Consider the following 23,832-nt stretch of genomic DNA (forward strand, 5'->3'; position numbering starts at 1 on the left):
TATTTGATTAAGTACATGTGAAAGTATATTATTGATTAGGATTGTGCTTGTACATGTGAATCTCTCGAAGGTTTTGATAGCATGTTGGTTACCAATCAGTTTGATTGGGAGAGATTGGTTATCCTTGATTTGTTGGATGAAGGAGTGTTGAGGCTTTGTGAGTGAAGCATTGCTTAGGAGGACATCTGGCCGACACTTTGTGTTGATGTCTAGGTCCCGAAGTTGGAAAAGGTGGTGTTGGTTATAGAGCTCTATTTTTGGATACACACCTGGATCCCTGGGTTGATGGTTAGCAAGTAAGCTTGATGGTACCTAGAGAGGTTGAAAGCTTGAGTCCATCTTATTCCCACTTGGATAGATTGCCCTGGTCAGGAATCTAGTCCATGGCATTGCGGTGCCTAAAAATTCTTAATGGTTCATATAGTTGAGATCTTCCTTGTACTTGTATATGATGAATACCTCAATAGTAAAGAGGGAGTGTTGGAAAATGTAACGAGGTTCGGTCTTCATTTAGTATATTTGAGTCATCTTGTAATGTACTTGTCAAAAGAATAAATAAAAGAATTATTATTATTATTATTAAAGCATGGGTTTCATGTTTAGGTCATCATGTTTTAGGTCAAAGTCCCCATTGAGGACTTCTAGGAGTTATTCTGAGTTATTGTAGTTCTAAAAAGACCCTTCTTGGGCTTTTGAACCATGTAAAAAGGTTGAGTATTGAGTCAAATATGAAATATGTTGTCTCCACACCAAGTCGGCCTTAAGATGATCAAGTCGGCCTCAAAGAGGGCTATTCGACCTCACCAAAGGACTATAAATGAAGCAGTTCGAATTCCATTTGAAGGACACTCTCACAAGCAAGTTTGATATCTCTTGAAGTTGGAAAAAGTGTGAAATAGAAGGAGGAGGAAAAGGAAGTGCGAGTTTGGTCTAAGAGAAGGAAAAGAGGAAAATCAAAATTTTGGTGCTTCTATCTCTCTCTCTCTCGTGCCTTGGTTTGGAAGATCGAAGTTCTCTTGTTGATGTCGTAGCCAGTTGTCGTGTGTTGCTGCTGCCAGATCAAAGTATAGGTTGAAGTTGTTGGTGTTGGGTGTTGCTGCCTCAGGAAGTTGTATTGGGCCAAGATCGAAGTTCCTATGTGATGATCGAAGTCTTTCAGTGAAGATCAAAGTCTCCAAAGCAAGGTCAAAGTTGTTGGGTTGAAAAAAGCGTTGCTATTGCTACTGCTGCTACTAGGTCAAGTAGGATCATCTGCAAGAGAAAAGGAAGGTTGACTTGGTGTGGAGGAAAGTTTGTGTCAAGGTCTAGAGTCTTGGAATATCTCCAAAAAAATATTGAAGGAAGAATTACTAATTGGGTTTTCCCCTAGAGAGGGGTTTTGCCATCGTTGTGAGCCTATATCTAGTGTCCATTGTTTTATGTGCTTTTGCTTTGGTAATTGCTTGATGAACTAAAAGAAAGAAAAGATAATGAAATTAATAAGAAGTCAAGAACATCACAAGTAATTATACAGTATAAGAAAATATTTTTGTCTTTCTGATTTTCTAACATTTCATGCCATCGTGTCATGTGACTTAGGCCTCCACTAATCGTAGATTTGTCCTCCAAGCAAGTCGTAGATCTTACTGTCCTTAACAAGCCTCAGACCGAATCTTCCAATTGAATAGAGAATGTCCCAATGTGCCAAAACCACACTAAAACTGCTCCAAGAAATATGTTGTGCCAAAACAAGGAAAATAGGTGTCTATGTAGGGTAGGATCATCTCCATTGAAACTAGACAAGGAGATTCACTAGGGTGGGATCACCTCCACCAAAACTAATCAAGAAAAAGGGGTCTTAAAACCCTCAGAGCCTCAACTCAAGAAAACAAAGATATTCAATCCAAATTGATACCCCAAAATGATTCCAACTCTCCATTATTTATAGATTTCTTCATGGGGTTTTCTCTAATGTGAGGCATTGGGTTTTTTCCCCAACTACCCCAAAATTTACCCAATGTTGCCCCAAACATTGGATAATTGGGTTTTTTCCTTTATCAAAGACTATATAGGGTTGGATGGGCTACTTCGTCCTCCCCTGGCAATTAATTCGTAGGGGACATTACAGGATGGAAGTCCTTAAGGAAGCTCCATCAAGAGGGAATAAGAGACTACATGAATCTAAAATCTCTAATTCTAATAAGGAAATGATACCCACTATGAATGGTGTTGATATGTACTCTAAGTTATAAATAGCCCTATGAATTCTTCTTTAGGGGGTTGGATTGAGGTCAAGAAGAAGGGAGAAAAGGGTCGGATTGAGGACTTCTTTCAATCTTAGTTCTATTTAGTCTCAAACTTAGCTCATGCTTGAATGCCTATTACTATGATACATTGTTAGTTGTAGGAAAGCTATACTTCCCTGTTTATTTTATATGCTCTAGTAGCATCTATTTTTTTGTTAAGTATGAAAAAGTTTAAAACACCTAAGAAATGTAATTTTCATTTTCTTTATAAATAGAAATTGTGATAATTTCCTTGAAAAAAAGAAAGACAGTTGCACAAGTGCTTTCATAATCTAGTAGGCTAGCTTGAGTGGTTGAGTTCTTTGAGTCAATCCCTCGGGAAGGCTGCCTCTATTGCATGCCTCACAAAATATCCCTACTGCGTCAAGCACCATAATCAATGACAAAAGGTTTACACTAGGTACCATCTATAAAATAAAGAAAAGTGCCAAGGGTTTTCCATAGGAAAAAAGAAAGATAGTTGCCTAGGTGCTTGCTGAAACTACATTCCTCCATTTTCTACCATTAAGTTTGTTAAAAAATACAAATTTTTTTTATATTTTGGAGCTAATGCAACATTAACATTTGTTTGTAAATAACAAGGTAAGCATCATCAACGAGAAAAAGAACTTAAAGATAAATTATCCTAGATAGAAAACTAAATCAGGCTACAAAACTGATAACTAAATTATAAAATGAAATGAAAAACAAGAAAATGTACATATTGCCCAAACCTCCATTTGCAAACGTTCAACCTCTCTTTTGGTATCATTTAGCTGGCCCTCCAGAGCCTTCAAGCATTGAGTAACACAAGCCAATTCCTCTTTTAAAACAGACTGTTCTCTCTCTAATGTTTCCCTCTGTGTTTTTGCTTCTTCAGTTCTTTTTAATTCGGCCTCTAGTTGTTGGTGTTTCTTTCCCAAGTGCTCCATCAACACAGAATGTTCCTTCTCTAATGTCTCCCTTCGGGATTTCTCTTCATCGGCCCTTCTCCTTTCAGCCTTCAACTGTTGGCGTTCTTTTTTCAATTGCTCCATCAATTTCTTTTCCACCTTGGACTTCTCCCTATCCATGTTTTCCTGTAAAGCAGGTCCACTGTCCTTGGCTTCATCATGTTTTCTCCCTTCCATTGCTCTTTGTCTTTCCAGCTCTGCCTGTTGGAGCTTTTTTTCTAGCATTTCCCTATTCATTTTCTCATCCTCTGCCCGTTTCCTCTCTGCATCTGCTCGTTTCTTCTCTTCTTCAAACTTTCTTCTTTCTATCTCGGTGCATTTTTTCTCTTCCTCTGCCTTTTTCTTTGCTGCATCTGCATATTTCTTTTCGTCTTCAGCCTTTTTCTGTGCAGCCTCTGCATGTTTCTTTTCTTCTTCAGCGTTTTTCTTTGCTGCATCTGCACGTTTCTTTTCTTCCACTGCCTTTTTCTTCTCTGTATTCACCAGCTTTTTCATTTCCTCCGTCTTTTTCCTCTCAAATTCTGTGGCTTGTCGTTCTTTTTCCAGAAGTTCTTTCAATCTCTTTTCTTCATTGGCATTAACTTTCTCACCTTCTACATGTTCCACCTCGATTTTCTTCGTACTCTCTATATCACTTAAACGTTTCAGGACAGAAGTCAATTCAATCTTCAAAGAATCGTGTTCATTTTCCAGTTCCAGCCTGAGTCTCCTCTCCTCTTGTGCCCTGTTGCTCTCAACTTCTGCCCGCTTTTGTTCATTTTCAAGTTCTGTCAGTCATTAAAAGAAAAATTAATAAATTTGATTTTCAACATAGTGAGCACCTTGGGATATATTAAGTATCACAAATATCCAAGCACATTAGTAGTTTTCAAAATAATAATGTCAAATCAGAATAATGAAATGCAAGAAAAAGTTTCTGTTTAACTCTACAAATCCAAAGAAAACTAGCCACTTGCACAGTAAACAGCCAACCAGCAAAGACCCCATTTCATGCTTGAAAGAGAACTGGGTTTCCTAGATATTTTGCAAATCTAGAGTGAAAATGCATGAGTAAATGCAATTGCAGCCTAGGATCAAGATCAGATATGCCTGGTTGTCGGGCTTCTTTGACACTTTGTTTATTAGAAATTTAGAACTCTGCCTCTAAACTACTTCGGCGATAGTGAGTCTGCAAAAATAAATAAAAGTGGGATAGAAAACTGAAACGAGCAGACAAAGCCACCACTTAATCAGCATAAATGATAAAATGTATTAGTTAGATAAATCATAAAACTGAGATAATGCAGCAACCCAACCAGGCAAGATGATCTTGAAGATTGTGTGGATATGCATTCCAGTGAAGAACAAGATGAATTAGCATATCTGTTTTCAATGTTGGCTAAAGCATGGACTCAAAAACTCTCAATATCTGCCACAGCGCTTCAAAAACCTCCCACAAGTAACAGAGAGCCCTGTAAGGCCACATTTCTAGCTACTCACCAACACATCGATGGGAAAACTGATGAAAAATGGAGGTGCATAGAAAAAAGTGAACGTCAGCAGCCAGACTTCCCTCAATCAGGGAGGTATGATGATGTGGTGGTTAATAAAGTGTTGGCGAGAGGGGGAGCTTGGAGGTCTCACCTTGTTACGACTGAGATGCTTTTCCTTTTTTCTGTTTGCACTATACCATAACAAAGTGTGTATGGCCAATTAATAAGAAGATATTCCTTAAACATTTTGGTTAGAAGTGGCAAAGATCAATGCTCAGGCATAACTCCGCGTTTTTTAGGCACCCACATTCTCACCGTGGCGTTTGGTGGTTCGCACCGGCAGAATTTTTTAGGTCTGCACAAGCAGCTTAAAAAACCACTTTCCTTGCTGTACACTGTATAGGGATATGTTCAGGCAAGTTTCTATTCATATTTTTTCTGAGGTCATTGTGGATGTTTAGAGAATGAATGCTTGTAAGAATCTGCCTCTTTACCAAGGTATTTGGTTAGAATCGTTAGATGCATCTCTTACGAGATCTACGGTAACATCATCAAGCTCCTAGTCTCCACCAAGACATTCCCTTGCAACTTCGGTATTGGTCATACAAGTCAGGCATACTTGCAGGCAAAAACTAGGAAGGGGACGAGGGAAATGGTCAGTGAAGTGGGAAGTTTTATATCCTTGCTTATATTAGGATGGAAATGAATCTGTTTCAGGCCTGTGGTTGTCATATACGGGAGACATGCTTATGGCCCAGGTACTGCATTTACTTGCTTATTCCACTTATCTATGAGTCAAGATAGTATACTCTCACCAGGCACAGTTTTGACTTGTCTTGAGGCGAAGATTCTTTTCAGAATTTATTGAATATGCATCAGATTAGAGTTTGGCATGTCCTATTCTTGTTGGCACAGCACTCTTTTGTCATGAAGGGTATTATGATGATCCGATGAACATCCATCTATTGGCCGTAAACAGATAAATTTCTGATGAAGAGCATTATATCGTGTTACAGATTGCAGCTTTGCCAACAGGGCCTTGGTTCGTTGGCAACGTCGATGGAGTATTCACAAGCATTAACTATTAAGCTATCTGCCAGTGTTCCACTCTTGTTGTGGTCTGCCCCACACAAATGGCATGACTAAGAAAAGGGATAAGGCCAGGTGCAAGTCCCAGATGATTCTGGCAGAATAGAAACCCCAGACAGTCAGCATCTGAACAAAAGAAAGACCATGTTATGCGGTGCAACCCTGGCTTTGGGACATGTTTTTCTAAGCAACTTCCCACACAAAAACAGAAGTAAAAATAAGTAAAGAAATATTGCATCTTTGAACATGCGCATTGCCCAGTAATAGCACACGTTTTGGTTGTGGCAATGCACTCATGAAAAATGTATTGATTTAACTGCTAGTTAAACAAACTGAAAGTTGTGGATTTCAACTTTCAAATCATAACGACGGACGTATCAGAAAAACATATCTCCTAGTTCTAACTCAACACACATTATTTCCAAAAACAAGGTTAAGCAGTGGACTCTCTGGAGACAGCATACCTCTTTTAAGAGCTTCACTTTCATCTCGAGTCTTCTGAATCCCATCTTCCAGGATACGTATACCTTGTCGGAGCATCTTTCTTCCATTTTCAGACTTAATAAGCTTCTGTTTCCACTGCCGTTTTTAACAGCAAATATGTTTCACAGTTATTTCCAACTAACTCAAACACATTTCGACAAATTGAACATGCCATTCTTAAACATTTCCATTTTTTGCAGGAAAAACATAATAATAACAAACAAAATAAGATTTAAAAAGGTTTCAACCAACATAGACATGTAATACGAATAGTAAAGATTAGTACACTTACCTTCTCGCAGCAAACATTTTCCTGTTTGTCTTCATTCTCTTCCTCAATACCCATTCCGCCCTGCACGGACATGGAGATCACATAGTCAACAATTTCATTTAAATTCTAACAATAATATGACATCTCTTGCACAGAGTTGAGAAATTTAGCCTCGGCTGGATTGCAGCTGACTCAATGCGGCCAGCAGGAAAATGCCCAACATTTAAGTAGCCTTCCGGCTCGGTTCCGAGTTCGAAAACTTGCAGTCATAAACCCTGTAGTATAAACCCTCCCTTCGAAACCAATGATAGAGCCATCTAAGATGCTTAACTGCCATGTAATACATTGGAAAGATAATTTTCTACTGCTAGAACTAGCAATTGTCCCAAAAGGTACATAGAGAGGCCAATAGGATTATTAAATTGGAATTGTTGAATTTCTCTAGAAGAGATGCCGGTTCAAGCCTAACGGATGAGCAATCTGAGCTGGCTAAAGGCCTTCTAATTGTTTTTTATTATGGTAAAATTATATTGATAATTCATTGGTTTTACTTTCAAAAGCTTGAAGGAATTTGAAAAGCGGGTATATAATTACTTTGTGAGATTTGATCCCTGTTAAAATTGGCAACTATGACCAAACTCTATGTGGGTCACCTCATTTATGACAGCTGATATTCTTCCTAGATTCCTCTTGTCGAGAGGTGTAGGATTGATCTAAAGATCATCCGATTCTGACAAGTATTTATGGAGATATGAATTATTTGTAATTACTTGACAAGTTGTCAAGGTCGGCCAACAACTAAATGTGTGGCACAAATCATATAAATACAAGTGAGATTGATTCATTTTAAATCATCTAATCTCTCATTCTTCTCTCTCGCCTTGTATGATTGGGTATACACAAGGAAGAGGATCTCTCACACGTGGGAAGCAAGAAGACGCAGGCTGAAAGAGGACGCAGAAATTGTATGCTGTGTTGACCGAGTTTGACTGAGTCAGCTGAAGGCATCATTGACCTGTGTTGACCAAGTGTTGACTCATCAAGGGTGCAGTTTTGGTGTGGCTGCCTCTCCTAGGCAGGCTGCAGATTTTGGCACAAAAATCGAGGCAATCCGTCCACAGGTTTGACCAGTGTTGACTCCCCTAGTTTTGGGCAGAAAGTTGACTTCAGCCAACAACAGTTTGACTGTGTTTTTGGGGCTGTTCAAGCACTGTTTCTTCAGGCTGTTCGGACTAGTTGACCAGAAATTGACCAAACACATTGGAGATCAATTTCAACTCCTTTGACCAAGTTTGACTTCGCTGATCTAGGGTTTGCTGCTGCTGATATAAAATTACAGAATTCTGATTTTGTACTATTTCTCTCTGCTGAACTATTGAAGATAAAAGAAGATTTGATAAAAGGGTTCGCATTGGGGTTTGTCCCTAGCTAGCTGCCACATCTTGTGTCTCTTGTCTTGGCTTGTTTTTTGTTGATCGTTCAATATTCTATCTGCATTTTACATAATATATATGTGATTGCCAATCTGTGGCTAATAATAAGAAAAGTAGTAAACTGCTCTAAGCATAGAACATACCATAATTTAACATGGTATCAGAGCTGAGGTGAAGACAAAGCCCAAGCAAGAGCAAGAGCAATCACCGAAGAGAAGGTTGGCAAGGCTATCCTAAAAACTTCATGGGGTCCTCAACACTCTTCCCCGCCAAAGACAAGCTCTGTGAGAAGTCTGACTATCACGGATGGAAGATGTCTCTCGATCTGACTTTAGAAGATCAGGAAGTGTTGGACCATGTGAGAGGCAATATTGTTGTGCCTCCATCAAATGCATCCGCTACTGCCAAAAGAAAGTGGTCCAAGGGAGAAGTCAAAGCAAGGAAGATCATCCAGGACTCTATCGACAAGTGCCTAATGGCCTATGTTACCGAGCTGACAACCTCCAAGGAAATCTATGATAGACTGGACTACTCTTCTCAACGATAATGTCATCCCAAGATTTGAGGAATTGATGGCTAGATGAATTCAAGAAGAGACAAGGATGGAAGAGCAAGAAATGCCCACACTTAGAGGCCATCCCTTTGCCTTTTCTTCTCATGCTCAAAGAAAAAACAATTCTGGGGCTAAAATCCAAAGGAAAGGCTGGATCTAAGGGTGGAAGAAAATGTCGGTGTTACAATTGCAACAAAATGGGCCACTATGTGAGGGAGTGCCCTGATAAAAGGGATTCACACCATGACGGTGACCAAAATCACTCTCAAGGCAATTAAAGGAATGGCAGGTCCAATGGCAGAGGTAAAAGAAATGTCAGAAATCAAGGAAGAGGACAACCCTTCAAAAAGGCAAGAAACTCCAGGTATGAATCTAATGTTGTTAACAATAAGCAAGATGAATATTGCCTACCAGCAACCCTCTCTACTACTGCTCCCCCGAACTCACTGGGAAATTGGCTTATTGATAGTGGTGCCTCAAGGCACTTCACTGGTTACAAGGAAGCTCTCTCCAATCTAATAGAAAAGGAGACCAACCTGGAAATTGTTCTTGGGGACAATACAAAATATCCCGTGAAAGACGTAGAGAATGTCACTCTTCAATTGAATCAGGGTAATACAATTCATTTGCAAGAAGTCCTATATGTACCTGATCTCAAAAAGAACCTGGTGTCTGTTTCGGCAACGGAGGACAAAGGCTACAAGGTATACTTCATCGATGGCAAGGTACGTGTATGGAAAAAGAATTGTGAGGAAGCTTTCACTCTTGGGTTTTGAGTCGATTCATTATATCAGGTCGAACAAAGTCCGCTAGGTGTCATGTATTATGACACATCACTTCAGTCCAAACTATGGCATTGGAGGTTTACTCACCTTCATTATAAAGCTCTACCCATTGCAAGACAAATGGTGACAGGGATGCCCGAGTTCCGAGTACAGCGAGAACGTGTATGTCCTGTATGTGCCGAAGGAAAGCTCAAAATGGGACCATTCCCCTCAAGCCAAAGCAAGACCTCCGATATATTGCAGTTGGTTCACTCAGACATATCTGGGATGATGCCTGTGAACTCTTTGGAAGGATATTTATATTACCTCACTTTTACAAATGATTATTCTCGCAAGACTTCGATATACTTCTTGAAAAAAAAGGATGAAATGTTCACTTGGTTTCATCACTTCAAAGCCTTGATCGAGAATCAAACCAAAAAGAAGATCAAGATCTTAAGGACTGATAATTGGACTGAGTATGAATCCAATGAATTCCATGACTTTTGCAAAGAGGTTGGCATTAAGAGGGAGACTACAACACCATATACTCCTGAGCAAAATGGTGTGGCGGAAAGGAAGAATTATACGATTGTGGAAGTCGTCCATGCTATGCTTCACGATCAAAGACTTCCAAAGTTTCTATGGGCCGAAGCTGTGAATACCATCGTATATGTGCAAAACCGATGCCCTCATCAAGCATTGAGTTCTAAGACTCCCGAAGAGATGTTCACTGGTAAGAAACCTAACATATCTCATTTTAAAAATTTTGGAAGTTCGATATATTTTCATGTGCTGAAGGAGATGAGGAATAAATTTGGTGCATCTGGAAAGAAAATAATCTTTGTGGGCTATAGCGAAAACACTAAGGGCTATAGAATCTATGTGGTTGGTCAAAGGGAAATCGAGATTAGTAATGATGTCACCTTTGACGAAGATATGGCTCTTAGCAAAGTTGACAATCTTCCTACTCAAAGGGGATCTAAAGAAGCTGACACCAGGGAACCAAAGGAAAAGGAAGATGAGACGATGCCCGATGTGGAAGAACCTATGGATCCTATTGATCCCCCTCCGCAAGAGCCTTCCTCTTCTAGGAAGAGGCCTTCATGGCTTAGGGGGACACTTGATGATGCTAAAGGGCACATAGCACCCAGGGGAACCTTCCGGGAAAGTAAGAAGCTGACCAGGTATCAGGGATACTTGACCATCATGAGCACAATCATCCAAAATGAGCCTTCGTCATTCGTAGAAGCTGTCAAGCATCAAGTATGGAAGGATGCTATGACTGAGGAATATGAGTCCATCATGAAAAACGATGTCTGGGATGTGGTCCCCAGACCCCAAGACAAAGCAGTTGTCACTTCGAAATGGCTTTACAAGATAAAGCATGCAGTTAATGGAAGTACAGAAAAGTATAAGGCTCGTTTTGTCGCTTGCGGCTTCTCTCATAAGTTATAGACTATGACGAGATATTTGCACCTGTTGCCCGATATACCACCATCTGCTTGATCATAACTCTTTCTGCTTCGCAAGGATGGAACCTACATCAGATGGATGTCAAGACCGCGTTCTTGCATGGTTCGATCAAAGAAGAGGTCTATGTGGAGCAACTCAAAGGATTTGAGATTCATGATCGAGAATCTCATGTGTGCATGTTGAAGAAGGCCCTCTATGGGTTGAAGCAAGCACCCCGAGCGTGGTATGAGAGGATCGATAGCTACTTGATGAAGTTGGGATTCACTAGGAGTGAAGCCGACCCCAACCTTTACTTTAATGTTGAAGATGACAATCCTCTCATACTGGTGTTGTACATTGACGACCTCTTTCTGACAAGTGCAGACCCTCTCATTCACAAATGTAAGAGGGAGTTGGCTTCTAGATTTGAGATGAAGGATCTAGGATTAATGCGTTATTTCCTAGGACTAGAAGTCTAGCAGAAGCCAGGGCAGATTTTCCTATCTCAAGGAAAATATGTAGTGAAGATATTGGAGAGATTCGGTATGGTGCACTGCAAGCCCGTGACTACCCTGATGGAGCTTGACTTTAAGAAGTTAAGCGGTAGTGCTGCCGGACCCATTTTATGAAAATGCTACCAAGTATCATCAACTCATCGGAGCATTGATGTTCTTGCTGAACTCTCGTCAAGATATATGTTTTGCAGTCAACACATCGAGTCAACATATGGTTGAGCCTCACCACTCACATTGGATTGGTGCCAAGAATCTGTTGAGATATCTTTGTGGCACAATCACTCATGGGTTGAGATATACTACCAGAGATGTGAGACTACATGGATATATCGATGCAGATTGGGCAGGCAGTGTGGTGGACCGAAAGAGCACTTCCAGGGGCTGTTTCTCTTTGGGATTTGCCTCGATATCTTGGATGAGCAGAAAGCAAAAGTCGGTGGTTTTGAGCACCATCGCGGCAAAGTATATTGCTGCTAGTAGGGCCTCTTGTGAGGCGGTCTGGTTGCGAAAGCTCTTCAGTGCGTTGTTTGGATTTACATTGGATACCACCGTGATCCTGTGTGACAACCAAAGCGGGATTCGTTTATCGGAGAATCCCGTATTTCATGATCGCTCCAAGTATATTGATATCAGGTACCACTATATTCGGGATATGGTGCGACAAGGAGCAATAAGGCTCCAACATATCAATACAAATGAACAAGTCGACGACATTTTGACAAAACCCCTGGGAAAGGTCAAATTCTTGACTTTCCGAGAACGACTTGATGTCGTTCAAAGACCCTCTTATGAGGGTCGAGTATGATGTATTGAGCTCTAGGAGCTCCAAGGGGGGTGTGGGGTACTTCTTGGAGCAACATGCGACCACAGGGCGACTCACCATCCCCTGGTGGTGCACTATGTACAAGGTGAAAGGTTCAACCTTCCCCTGTGACACCCCGTCGCGACTGTAGGACAGGATGATTAGTTATCTTGTGGGCCAGGATGATTAGTTCTTCGTGGCAACTGTAGGACATGATGATTAGTTCTCCTATGGCCAGGATGATTAGTTCTCCTGTGGGCCAGGATGATTAGTTATCCCGTGGCGACTATAAACAGGATGATTAGTTCTCCGTGGCAACTATTGGACAGGATGATTCGTTCTCCTGTGGACAAGATGATTAGTTCTCCTGTCGAGGCATCCTACCCATGCAGTCTGGGACTCATGGGAAGTACCTCTCATCTGATCAATGAGTAGGGAAATAGGGTTAGGGACCATTAGTAGTACTATCGATGGATGCATCGTTGTATCTCCCATACTCCCTATGCTAGGATGACCTCCATTGATCTGGGATCAATGATACTGATCTGGGATCAGTGAGAGTGGTATGACACACTCTGAGACTGACTTCGGGTCAGTGGAGGATGGTATGATACATCCTCGATCATTTCTTCTTCTTCATAGTTCGAGCAGAGCAAAGCAGTGCAGAGCAGTGCATTTGATGGTTGGGATAGTAGCAACGGTCAAATGAATTGCAGGTGGAGTTCTCCCTAGTTGAGAGGGAGTGTTATAATTGGCAACTGGGGCCAAACTCCATGTGGGTCACCTCATTTATGACAGCTGATATTCTTCCTAGATTCCTCTTGTCGAAAGGTGTAGGATTGATCTAAAGATCATCCGATTCCGACAAGTATTGATGGAGATATGAATTTATTTGTAATTACTTGACAAATTGTCAAGGTCGGCCAGCGACTAAATGTGTGGCACAAATCATATAAATACAAGTGAGATTGATTCATTTCAAATCATCTCATCATCTCTCATTCTTCTCTCTCTCCTTGTATGATTGGGTATACACAAGGAAGAGGATCTCTCACACATGGAAAGCAAGAAGACGCAGGCTGAAAGAGGACGCAGAAATTTTTTACTGCGTTGACCAAGTTTGACTGAGGCAGCTGAAGGCATCTTTGACCTATGTTGACCAAGCGTTGACTCATCAAGGGTGCGGTTTTGGTGTGGCTGCCTCTCCTAGGCAGGCCGCAGTTTTTGGCACAAAAATCGAGGCAATCCATCCACAGGTTTGACCAACATTGACTGCCCTAGTTTTGGCAACAAGTTGACTTCAGTCAACAACAGTTTGACTGTGTTTTTGGGGTTGTTCAAGGGCTACTTCTTGAGGTTGTTCGAGGGCTAGTTGACCGAAAATTGACCAAGCATATTGGAGGTCAATTTCAGCTCATTTGACCAAGTTTGACTTTGTTGATCTAGGGTTTGTTGCTGCTGATATAAAATTACAAAATTCTGATTTGTACTATTTCTCTCTGCTGAACTATTGAAGATAAAAGAAGATTTGATCAAAGGGTTTCCCCGCATTGGGGTTTGTCCCTGGCTAGCCACCACATCTTGCATCTCTTGTCTTGGCTTGTTTTCTGTTGATCGTTTAATGTTCTATCTGCACTTTACTTAATATATATGTGATTGCTAATCTGTGGCTAATAAGAAGAAAGGTAGTAAACTGCTCTAAGCATAGAACATACCATAATTTAACAATCCCAAAATCAATGATTTGTAAACACATACTCAATGAAATGTTAATTGGTTGAAACTCTGCACAAATGTTTGATATAAGCAAATAAGCCGAAAAGGTTGAAAGGCTTAATTGGTTTGTGGAAAACCTTGTTTTCTTGGACTGGATCATTGTGCAATTACTTTTCTTTAGATGTTTTGTTTATATCTATATTACATGGAACACATTGAATGTCTTATTTCATTTTAGAGTAAGTTAATTACCCAAAATCAAGAAACCTCTATAGGTGGCCAAGCATCTACGAAGCTTGCTAGTGACCAAGGCAATAACCACCATGACTATCCCCTACCATTTGACAATGCTTCTCTACCCAACCGCATTCAATACTTAGGGAGGGAGAAGCAAGCCAATTACACAAACAAATTGCCTTTGGAAAGAATTATGCACATACATAGAGCAAAATCCAAATACTCTACCAAGAAGAAAGAAAGTTGTCCACACAAATTTGTTAAATGGATCCACTTTGTCCACTCATTCAAAGTGAAAATAATGAAGAGTGGTTTATATGTAAAGACAAAGAAACTGAAATGTATTTCAATAATGAAGAAATAAATCTCACACGTTTCTTGTCTCATGTAATGAAAAATGGTTTTATGTAAAGAAATAAACATTAAAAATTAAGAAATCTTGATGAAAAAATACACCAAAGGAATAGAAGATTTGAGAAAATCTCGAGAAATAAAATCCATTGCTAAATGCATGTTCATTATGCTTACTCACAAAGCATAAGATTATGCTTACTCACAACGTTTGCTAAACCATAAAAACAGTGAAACAGAAACAAAACAAAAAATGCATATATATCTAGAAATTTAGATAATAATGTCAGGCAGGAGTAACTCCAGTTTGGCAGAAAACTGATTCGATTTATTTCATTAGGTAGCTATTGTTATATACAAAGAATGTGACTGCTCAGTTCATCTTCTGATGACTATTCACATTCCAAATTCACCCAATCGCAGAGGATTAGGTGTCAACATTCCCCCCTTAATCTGAAGGGATGTTGGTGAGTCCAAGCATCGTTCTGAATCTTTCAGGCTTTTCTCTTCCAAGCGCTTTGGTGAAGATGTCTACAATTTGCTCATTTGTGGAACAATGACGGAGATGGATTGTTTTGGCCTCAACATGATGTCGGATCAGATGATATTTAGTATTGATGTGCTTTGTGCGATCATGGAACTTTGGGTTCTTTCCCAACTTTATTGCAGAGGTGTTATCAATCATGAGTGGAGTTGATTGTACTTGTTTTACCTGCAAATCTTCAAGAATTTTCCTGAGCCACACAATTTCTTTCGTTGCTTCAGCTACTGCCACGTATTCTACTTCTGTTGTGGAATCTGCTGGAACTGATTGTTTGCGTGATCTCCAAGAGACAGCTCCTGATCCAAGACTCATAGCATATCCTGAAGTAGATACCCCAGTTTCTTTGTCTCCATCGAAGTTTGAATCAGAGTATCCAATCAAGCTGAAGTCGTCCACCTGTGTATACTTGATTCCAAGGTCTTGAGTTCCCTTCAAGTACCTTATAACTCTTTTTGCAGCAAACCAATGTCCCTCACAAGGCTTTTGCATAAACCTGGAGAGGATTCCAACAGCAAATGAAATGTCTGGTCTGGTAGTAGTGAGGTAGATGAGACTTCCTACAAGTTGTCTATACTTTGTTGCATCTTCAAATTCCTTTCCTTCAATAGATGTGAGCTTTAAGTTTTGTTCCATTGGAGTAGAAAGAGGATTGCACTCTGTCATGCCAAATCTGTTTAACAAATCTCCAATGTATTTCTTTTGAGAAAGAAATATGGATTTTGGATGTTGGGTTACTTCAATGCCAAGATAGAATGAACATAGCCCAAATCAGTCATTTCAAAACTTTTCCCCAATTCCTTCTTTATGGATGCAATGTAGCTTTCATTGTTCCCTGTCATTAAAAGATCATCTACATATACCACAAGATATACAACTGTTTTGCCAACTTTCTTGACAAATAAAGTTGCATCATCAAGATCAAAATGATTGAAGTTGAGTTTCAGAAGATGCTCAGTTAGTTTTTCATACCAGGCTCGCGGTGCTTGTTTGAGGCCATACAAGGACTTCACAAGTTTGTATACTTTTTGTTCATGTCCTTTCACAGCAAATCCTTCAGGCTAAGACATAAAAACATTCTCTTTTAGATCTCCATTCAAGAAGGCAGTTTTTACATCCATTTGATGGACTTTCCAACCGTTCTGAGCTGCTAGTGCAAAGAGTGTCCGGATGGTGGCCCATTTTGCTGTGGGGGCAAAAGTTTCCTCATAATCAACCCCTTCCTTCTGTGCAAAACCTTTTGCCACAAGCCTAGCTTTGTGCTTGTCAAGTGAGCCGTCAGCTTTGTACTTGTTCTTGTAGACCCACTTGCAGCCAATTGGTTTGGTTCCAAATGGAGGATCAACCAGCTTCCAAGTGCCGTTCTTTATGAGGGCATCATACTCCTTTTGCATCGCTTCTTTCCATTTATCATGAGAAGCAGCTTCTTTGAAGGAAGTTGGTTCAAAATCTGTAGACAAGTTCAATTCACAATCATAAGAAACATCCATATCAACAGGTGAATTAAAGTCATCTACATCACCTCCATTTTGTCGGTTTGAATTTCTGGTTCCTGTTTTTCCAATTTCATCAGGATGAACACTTTCAAGTGTCTTTGTCAGCGGCTTTGGGGGACCTTTCTGAGATGGTCCAGGCTGCTTTGTTGATTGAGTTGGGATTGAATCAAGATTGAGTCTCCCAATTCTATCAATTACATCACTTAAAGCATCATCCATTGTTGGAGTTTTAGTCAGGGGAGAGTGTTCTTCAGAAGAAGAATCCACATGTTGATCTAGTATAGGAATCCCCCCTTCAAGATGTGGAATCTGATTATCAAATTCTTGAAATGATTTCGTTTTTGCAAATCTATCCAAGCGATCAAGTTGCCGCTCAACAACATTGTCAGATTTGGATGATTCAAGAAAAATTACATCTCTAGATACAACAAACTTTTTATTTACTTCATCATAGAGGCGGTATGCTTTGGAGATGTTTGAATACCCCAGGAAGATACACTTACGACTTCTAGCACCAAGTTTGTTTCTATGAACCTTTGGTATCAAAGCATAACAGGTGGAACCAAAGACCCTGAGATGTTTTACCGAAGGAACATGTCCATACCACAATTCATAAGGAGTCTTGTTTCTTATAGCATTAGATGGACATCTATTCTTTATATATGCAGCACATAGAACAGCATCAACCCAAAACATTATCTTTACATTTTTGAAGAAAAGCATGGATCGTACCATATTCAAGATTGTCCTATTCATTCTTTCAACTACACCATTCTGTTGGGGATTATAAGGCACAATTGTTTGATGTTTGATCCCATGTTGGCGAAGATAGTTTTCAAATTCATTTGATGTATATTCTTTTCCATTATCAGTGCGAATAGACCCAATATGAGATTGTGCATCATTTTCAATCCATTTATGAAAATTCTTGAATGTTTGAAAGGCATCAGATTTGTTCTTCAATAAATAAACCCAACACATTCTGGTGTAATCATCAATAAATGTCATGATATATTTATTTCCATTTGCAGAAGGAATAGGCATTGGACCACATAAATCTGAATGAATGATTTCAAGCTTCCTATGTGCTCTTGAATGTGAATCATGAAAAGACTGTTTGCTATGCTTTCCTAGAATGCAAGCATCACATTGCTTATGTTTCCTAGGAATTGTAGGCAAAACAGCAACACCATTTTTCTTCAATAAGCGGAGATTGTCATAGTTTAAATGTCCAAATCTAGCATGCCATAATAAACTTGATGGAAGTGTACCTTCTTCATGATGAGAAATATATGAGAAATGTTGTGCATGAGCAGAGGTTCCTTGCAGTTTGAGAAGTCTTTCTTCTTCTATTCCCCTCATGACAAGTGAGTGGTCAGAAGCTTTTCTTACCTCAAGCTTGCCATCAAACGTATGAATGGAGTGACTTTGCTGGTGGATGTGGACCAAGGACAACAAGTTTCTCTTGAGCTGTGGGAGATATAGAACATGATCCAGAAGAAAGTCTGGAAGACCAGGCAGTTTAAGCCTGATTGTGCCAAGCCCTGATGGCTTGATTTTTTACTAATCTGCAAAGTATACTGCTCCATCAACATTATCAGTGAAATCTTCAAAAAAATATTTTCTATGAGTCATATGACAGGTTGCTCCTGAATCAAGCAACCAATCATTTTTCGAAGAAGCAAGTGAAGCATTAAACAAATCTTCATTTACTCCAATGTTACATTGTGCCTCAATATAGTGAGCGGATTCAGGTGCTTTACCTTTGTCTGTATCATCAGTTTTACCTTTCTGTTGGTTTCTTTTCTGCTCAATTTTGTCCCATGGTAGCTTGCATGTAGAGGGATCATGTCATCCATTTCTTTTGCAGCGAATGCAATGTAAGTCTGCCTTTTCTCCTTGAGAATGTCTGCCCCCCCACCTCTGAAGTATCTTCCTCTTCCTCTTCATCCACCTCTTCCTCTTGTAGAATCTTGAGCAGGATGCTTTTCTTTATGAGCAAGGCACGCAGTCTCTTCAGAAGATTCAGGGGCTGTCTTCTTTCCAAAGGCTTTCTCTCTTTCAGCAAACTTTTTCACAAGAGAGTCAAAGGTTATATCTTTAAGATTTCCATTTGCTTGTAAAGATTCAAGATAATTGGAGTAAGTAGGATAGAGTGCCTTGAGAAAAGCAATAAGAGGGATATCCAGCTCAACCTTAGTGGATTTGATATCATGCATTATAGATTTTACTTCAGATGCAAGAGCAAGAGGATCATTATTTTTCAGTTCAAGAGTGAAGAGTTTAATCATGAGTTGAACAACTTCAAGTGCAGAATGTGAGTCATAGAGTTCTTTCATCTTTTGTAAAGCTTCAAAGGTAGTTGAATATGACGAAATATGGCGACTCACCTCTTCATTTACAGATGCTGCGATTAATGCATAGGCTTTGCTATTCTTGTTTTCCCAAATGACGAGCTCTTTGTCTGATGTAGGCTGCACTGGGTCATTGTCTCCTTCTCCGACACACACTCCTTTCCACAACTCATTGAAAATGAGGGTGTGTTTTATCATCCGGGACCATTCAGGATAGTTCTCCTTGCCAGCGAGAATTATTCCTACCATAGAGATGATTGAATGCATTTTGTAAAAATAATACTTCTGCTGATAAAAAAAACTTCTGCTGATATACAGTGAAATTGTACTCAAAAAAAATTTCGTGGGAAATAATTTTGGTTGTTTAAAAATAATCAATCATTCACCGTGAGCTCTACAAAGTTGGAGCAGCAACGGCATCAACCGCGAGCTCTACAAAGTTGGAGCAGCAACGGTATTACAATTTCAAAGTTCACTAAAAAGACTAAAAAGATCACCATAAATCCCTTTGATTCTCAAGACCTTGAAGCCACGACTGTTTCTCTTACCACGAGCCATCTCAAATTTCCTACCCTATGATCGAACATATGGTTTAGTGTGGCTGTGCGGAACACCTGGTGCTCTTCCAAAGTGCCTGACAAAGAGAATTAGAGTCCACGCAACAAGACTTCCTTCCAGCGTTAAAACATATGGCAGCGTTAAAAATATGGAGACCGAATCTTTCCACTGCTTTAAGGCTTTAAAACCATTAGCCACAAGTGTGTACTAAACATGCGTCTAGGACTGCTCATAGAAGTCACTCTTAAGAGATGCACACAGTAATGTATACATATTGTTTAACAATGGGACAGCGTTTAAAAACATATCGGACAACGTTTAAAACATATGGGACAACGTTAAAACATATGGGACAGCGTTCAAATAGACGAGCTTAAGGTATCATAAATCAGAACGAGCGTTCAATAGACAGCGTTAAAACATATGGGACAGTGTTCAAACAGACGAGCTTAAGATACCAATACCATAACACAATCGATACCATTACCATATAACAATGTTCATAAAATATGACAACGTTGTATCACAGAACAGCGTGGTTTGGAGAGACGGTATTGCGGGGTTAACAATGGTATTGCAACTGTTTGAGAACCAATGGTATGGGAGATACACAGTCAATCTTTCCTCTGTTATGCAAAGAAACGTCCTCACACACATGAAACAATACTCTTAACCTTTGATTGGATTGAAGTCACTTCGAGCAGGGGTACAATGTCTCGGCTAGCAAGCTTCTTCAGATAGTGGTAAGCTTCAAATCTTCAGTTTGAATCGCTTGGAGAACTGGAGTTTGACTGCAGCTGGAGAGCGTCCTTCATATTCCTTTCAATGAAAAAAATTTGAAAAATGAATACCTCTCTGCAAGAAGGCCGAAAATTGAATAACTCTGCAAGAAGTATCCGCCGGATTCGATGCTCCGCTTCCACGGTGGCCTATGGTTTTCAAAAAAAATAAACGGTAAGGCAGACCGGTATCACAACGAAAAACCGGAGAAGTGAGGACAGAGGCGTTGAGGACAGCGCTCAGTGGACAGAACGACAAAGGCGTTTGAGGACAGAGCTCAGGTCAAAACGACAGAGGACAGCTCTCAGTGGACAGTGCTCAGACCAGCGTACAGCCCACAATAGCAAAAATGAAGGGAGTTACAACTATTTTGAGAACTGGCTCTGATACCATGTCAGGCCAGGAGTAACTCCAGTTGGGCAGAAAACTGATTCGATTTATTTCATTAGGTAGCTATTGTTATATACAAAGAATGTGACTACTCAGTTCATCTTCTGATGACTGTTCACATTACAAATTCACCCAATCGCAGAGGATTAGGTGTCAACAAATAATAAAAAAGGCAAATACATATGAAATTTATCCCAGAAAGGAGGACGAATTGTGTTTTGTATCCATTATTCCATCGCACTAAGTGAATTTTCAAGCAAAAAATAGATCTCATATGCAAAAAGATTTAACATTTTATTCACGGATGTTCCTTTTTATACCAATAAATTAATAATTCAGAAGATGTTCCTTTTTATACAAACAAATTAATAATTTTTTGGAATTTTGTTTTTCTTCTCTCTGATTGCGACGGTTAACTGGTCATCGTAATGGAAATGACAAAGATACATTAGGGTATACTTTGATGATATTATTGTAATAATAAAAATAATAAACCATCACAATTCCAGAAATCACAAATTGAATTTTATTTAAATTTTCTGGGAAACTCGAAAATAGAAACCTTCGCTTTGAAGTAATGCCCTCTTAATTTCTATTTCGGTTGGATTCATCCCTTGCAAATGCCTTGGTTATTTGGTGGAGAACTAATAATTAGATTCTCTACCATGCATTAGAATGATATCGCATACCTTCAAAATCTCATTGTTGATTAAAACTCTCATCCTTGAATTTAAGTAATTTATCTTTATGTTTCAGAACATTTTTGTTTATGAATTTGATTTCAATTTACAACATTAAAAAGAAACTTCTTTTCCTGAAATAAAGGATAAGCTTGCAGGATTAAATCTCTATAATCACTCTGCACACTCGGCGAGGGCAGTCTATAAAAAATAATTTTGAGTAGATGGTTACAGCTTATGAACCCCATGAGTTTGGTCAGTTAAACATCTTTGAAGGTTTTAGGGGTTATATTTGATTAGCTTTAAATTAATTTGGAGTAACGCTATCGTAGCTTATACAATATCGGGTTTTCCTATAGGCTGCCCATCATATGCATTCAACAATCTGGTTCACTGCAAGCTTATGTGCATTCTTTTGTAGAACTTGTAGAATAGATCAATGATCTTGTAGAGTATGAGGACCTTGCATATTAGATTCTCGGGCTTTCAGATGGACAAGACAACCGATGGCAAAAATCTTTGAATTCTAAACTAAGGGAAGCAGAATTGGAACCATAGCAAAAATAAATTCACAATAATTTCACAACGGCCAAATGGACAGACATCCAATGGAGTCACGGGTTACATTTAAATGGCGAATTCTCTGAATTCTCGGCCTTAAACCCTTAATTTCTCCGAAGAAGAGATTTTTCATCCCCAATTTCCCACAAACGCTGAGAATTTGTGGCAAAGGATGGGTAAAATGCGTAAATTAACGCTAAAACCCTCCACAAAACCCCAAATTCAAACTCTGGAAAATTAATGCTAAAGCCCTCCACAAAACCCCAAATTCAAACTCTGGAAAATTAACGCTAAAACCCTCCACAAAACCCCAAATTCAAACTCTGGAACGCAATTCCCAGCTCGAAATTCGAGATCTAATGCTGACAATTCGGAAGAATTTTACCTTGGGAATGAAAGGCGTGCTGTTCCCAGCCATTTGCACCAGATAATTAAGATTTAGCGGGCACTACAATGCAATTCCGAGGCGAATGAGTCTTCTTCTAAACCTCTCAAATTTCTCACTAAAAACCTCCAGGATTTAGAGCTTCGAGCTTTTCCTCCTTGTCCTCGGCCTACAATCTCCCTGCATATACTATTAAAAGTGGCTGATCATAATGGGGCGTTCAGTTTTTCCGTTATACTAATCGCCAAAAGAAAAAGCCCTAATTCTGAGCATTGTTCGCAGCCCAAAGTGGAGAGTGGCTTTCTGGAGTCTGTTCACTACCAAGAACCCCGAAAGACAAAGTGCTTCGGATCAGGTCGTGAACAGTGCGGCGGCTGGGAAAATTGTAGGAGGGTGAAGAAATTAATATTACAATCACTGGTATGCAAAACTTCAGACAAACTACCATTTTCATTGCTATTCATGGGCTATAGAGAGTGCATTCAACAGAACCTAAAAAAATATGAGATTCATTGAAAGAACTGTATGCAACAGAGATTCGCATTACATTTACCTAAAGGGCTCTAGCGCTCCGCCGTATTTGCTATATTTATACTGAACACAGCTCCGGCTCCGTTCGTGAGATTGTCAAACAAGGCTCCTCTGTCAGTTTGAACACTGCTATACTTTGTGAGATAATGTGGTCGACCTTTTTAGTTGTGCAGGGCCTCTCATAGAGGGACATGAGTTGATTGAATGCATGCCAATAAAACCCAGTTACAATGTCTAAACGTATTACAATGTACTCCTGTGAAACATATATGCTGTGAGTTATAGTGGGACACTGGAGCCAAGGTGAAGAAAATGCTAAAAGACCGGGATGAAAAACACTACAGGACTCAGATTGAATGAAATAAGTAACGGGGTCCATCCATTCCCTGTAGGGCACAAATCAAATTGTCAGTCAGAAACATTGGCTAAGCATATATGTGCAGGAAAGACGTGCTCGTGTTATAAACAAAAACACCCCTCTATCTTCACTTTTGCTCGTGTTATAACAAATTTAAAATTTTACATAAAGACATGTGAAAAATAAAACATTTCTAAGTCTACATCCACTTGTGCTTTCTTTATAACAAATATATAATACGTTTTATACTTATTAGGCGTAATAATGATCTGGGTTTGGTTTTTATTAGGTTATTGGTTCAAATCTCATAGGGATAAGTTGAGAATGGGAGACATTTTCTGGGGAATTAAACTATCTGCATCCAAGCTCGACTAAGCTTTGCACAATACTGGTGATAACATCCCATTGGTGAACAGATCATTCTTCCATCCAACATTGGAGTTAGCCTCAGCCTAGGCCAAGCCTAGTTAGAAAAACTATAATATATTTTAAATGCTCACAAAGTTGAGTTAAAGTTCCTAAAAACTATTAGAAAACATTCATACTGCAGAAAAAATATAATATGTTTTAAATACTCACAAAGGCCAACATGTGATGAGGAACTATTCTATCTCTATTGGTTATGTACTTTCACCTACTCATCAAAATGCAAGTAAAGGTGCACTCCTGTGAATGTTTTATTAATAGATAAATAAATAATTATAATTAGGTAAGGAAGCAATTTGTGTTTATACATATTAATATTTTTATTCATTTATTTGGAAATGCAAAGGGGTTTAAGGCCAACTTATCCATGTTTATGCTATTAAAATAAATAGTGTAACTATGTTATGTTAAAAA

The 23,832-nt window shown here is 39.4% G+C and overlaps 1 protein-coding gene across 6 annotated transcripts in view; it reads right to left on the reverse strand.

Moving 5' to 3' along the window:
• Positions 1-23,079, reverse strand: part of LOC149240743 (uncharacterized) — an 80,678-nt gene extending 57,599 nt beyond the window's left edge. For all 6 annotated transcript variants that reach the window (XR_016246542.1, XM_089373797.1, XM_089373796.1 and 3 more), the window contains exons 1-4: positions 22,657-23,079; positions 6,554-6,613; positions 6,243-6,357; positions 2,999-3,984 (exon numbers count right to left, since the gene is read on the reverse strand). Coding sequence is in view for 5 of the 6 variants with exons in the window: in XM_089373797.1 (XP_089229923.1) it covers positions 2,999-3,984; positions 6,243-6,357; positions 6,554-6,607 (1,155 nt within the window). In the remaining variant the exon portion in view is untranslated. The remainder of the gene's footprint in view (positions 1-2,998; positions 3,985-6,242; positions 6,358-6,553; positions 6,614-22,656) is intronic.
• Positions 23,080-23,832: the final 753 nt, after the last annotated feature.

Source organism: Pinus tabuliformis, chromosome 8 (assembly GCF_031772625.1).
Source record: "Pinus tabuliformis cultivar Carrire ecotype Pingquan chromosome 8, CPIR1, whole genome shotgun sequence".
In the NCBI taxonomy this organism is placed as follows: Eukaryota; Viridiplantae; Streptophyta; class Pinopsida; order Pinales; family Pinaceae; genus Pinus; species Pinus tabuliformis.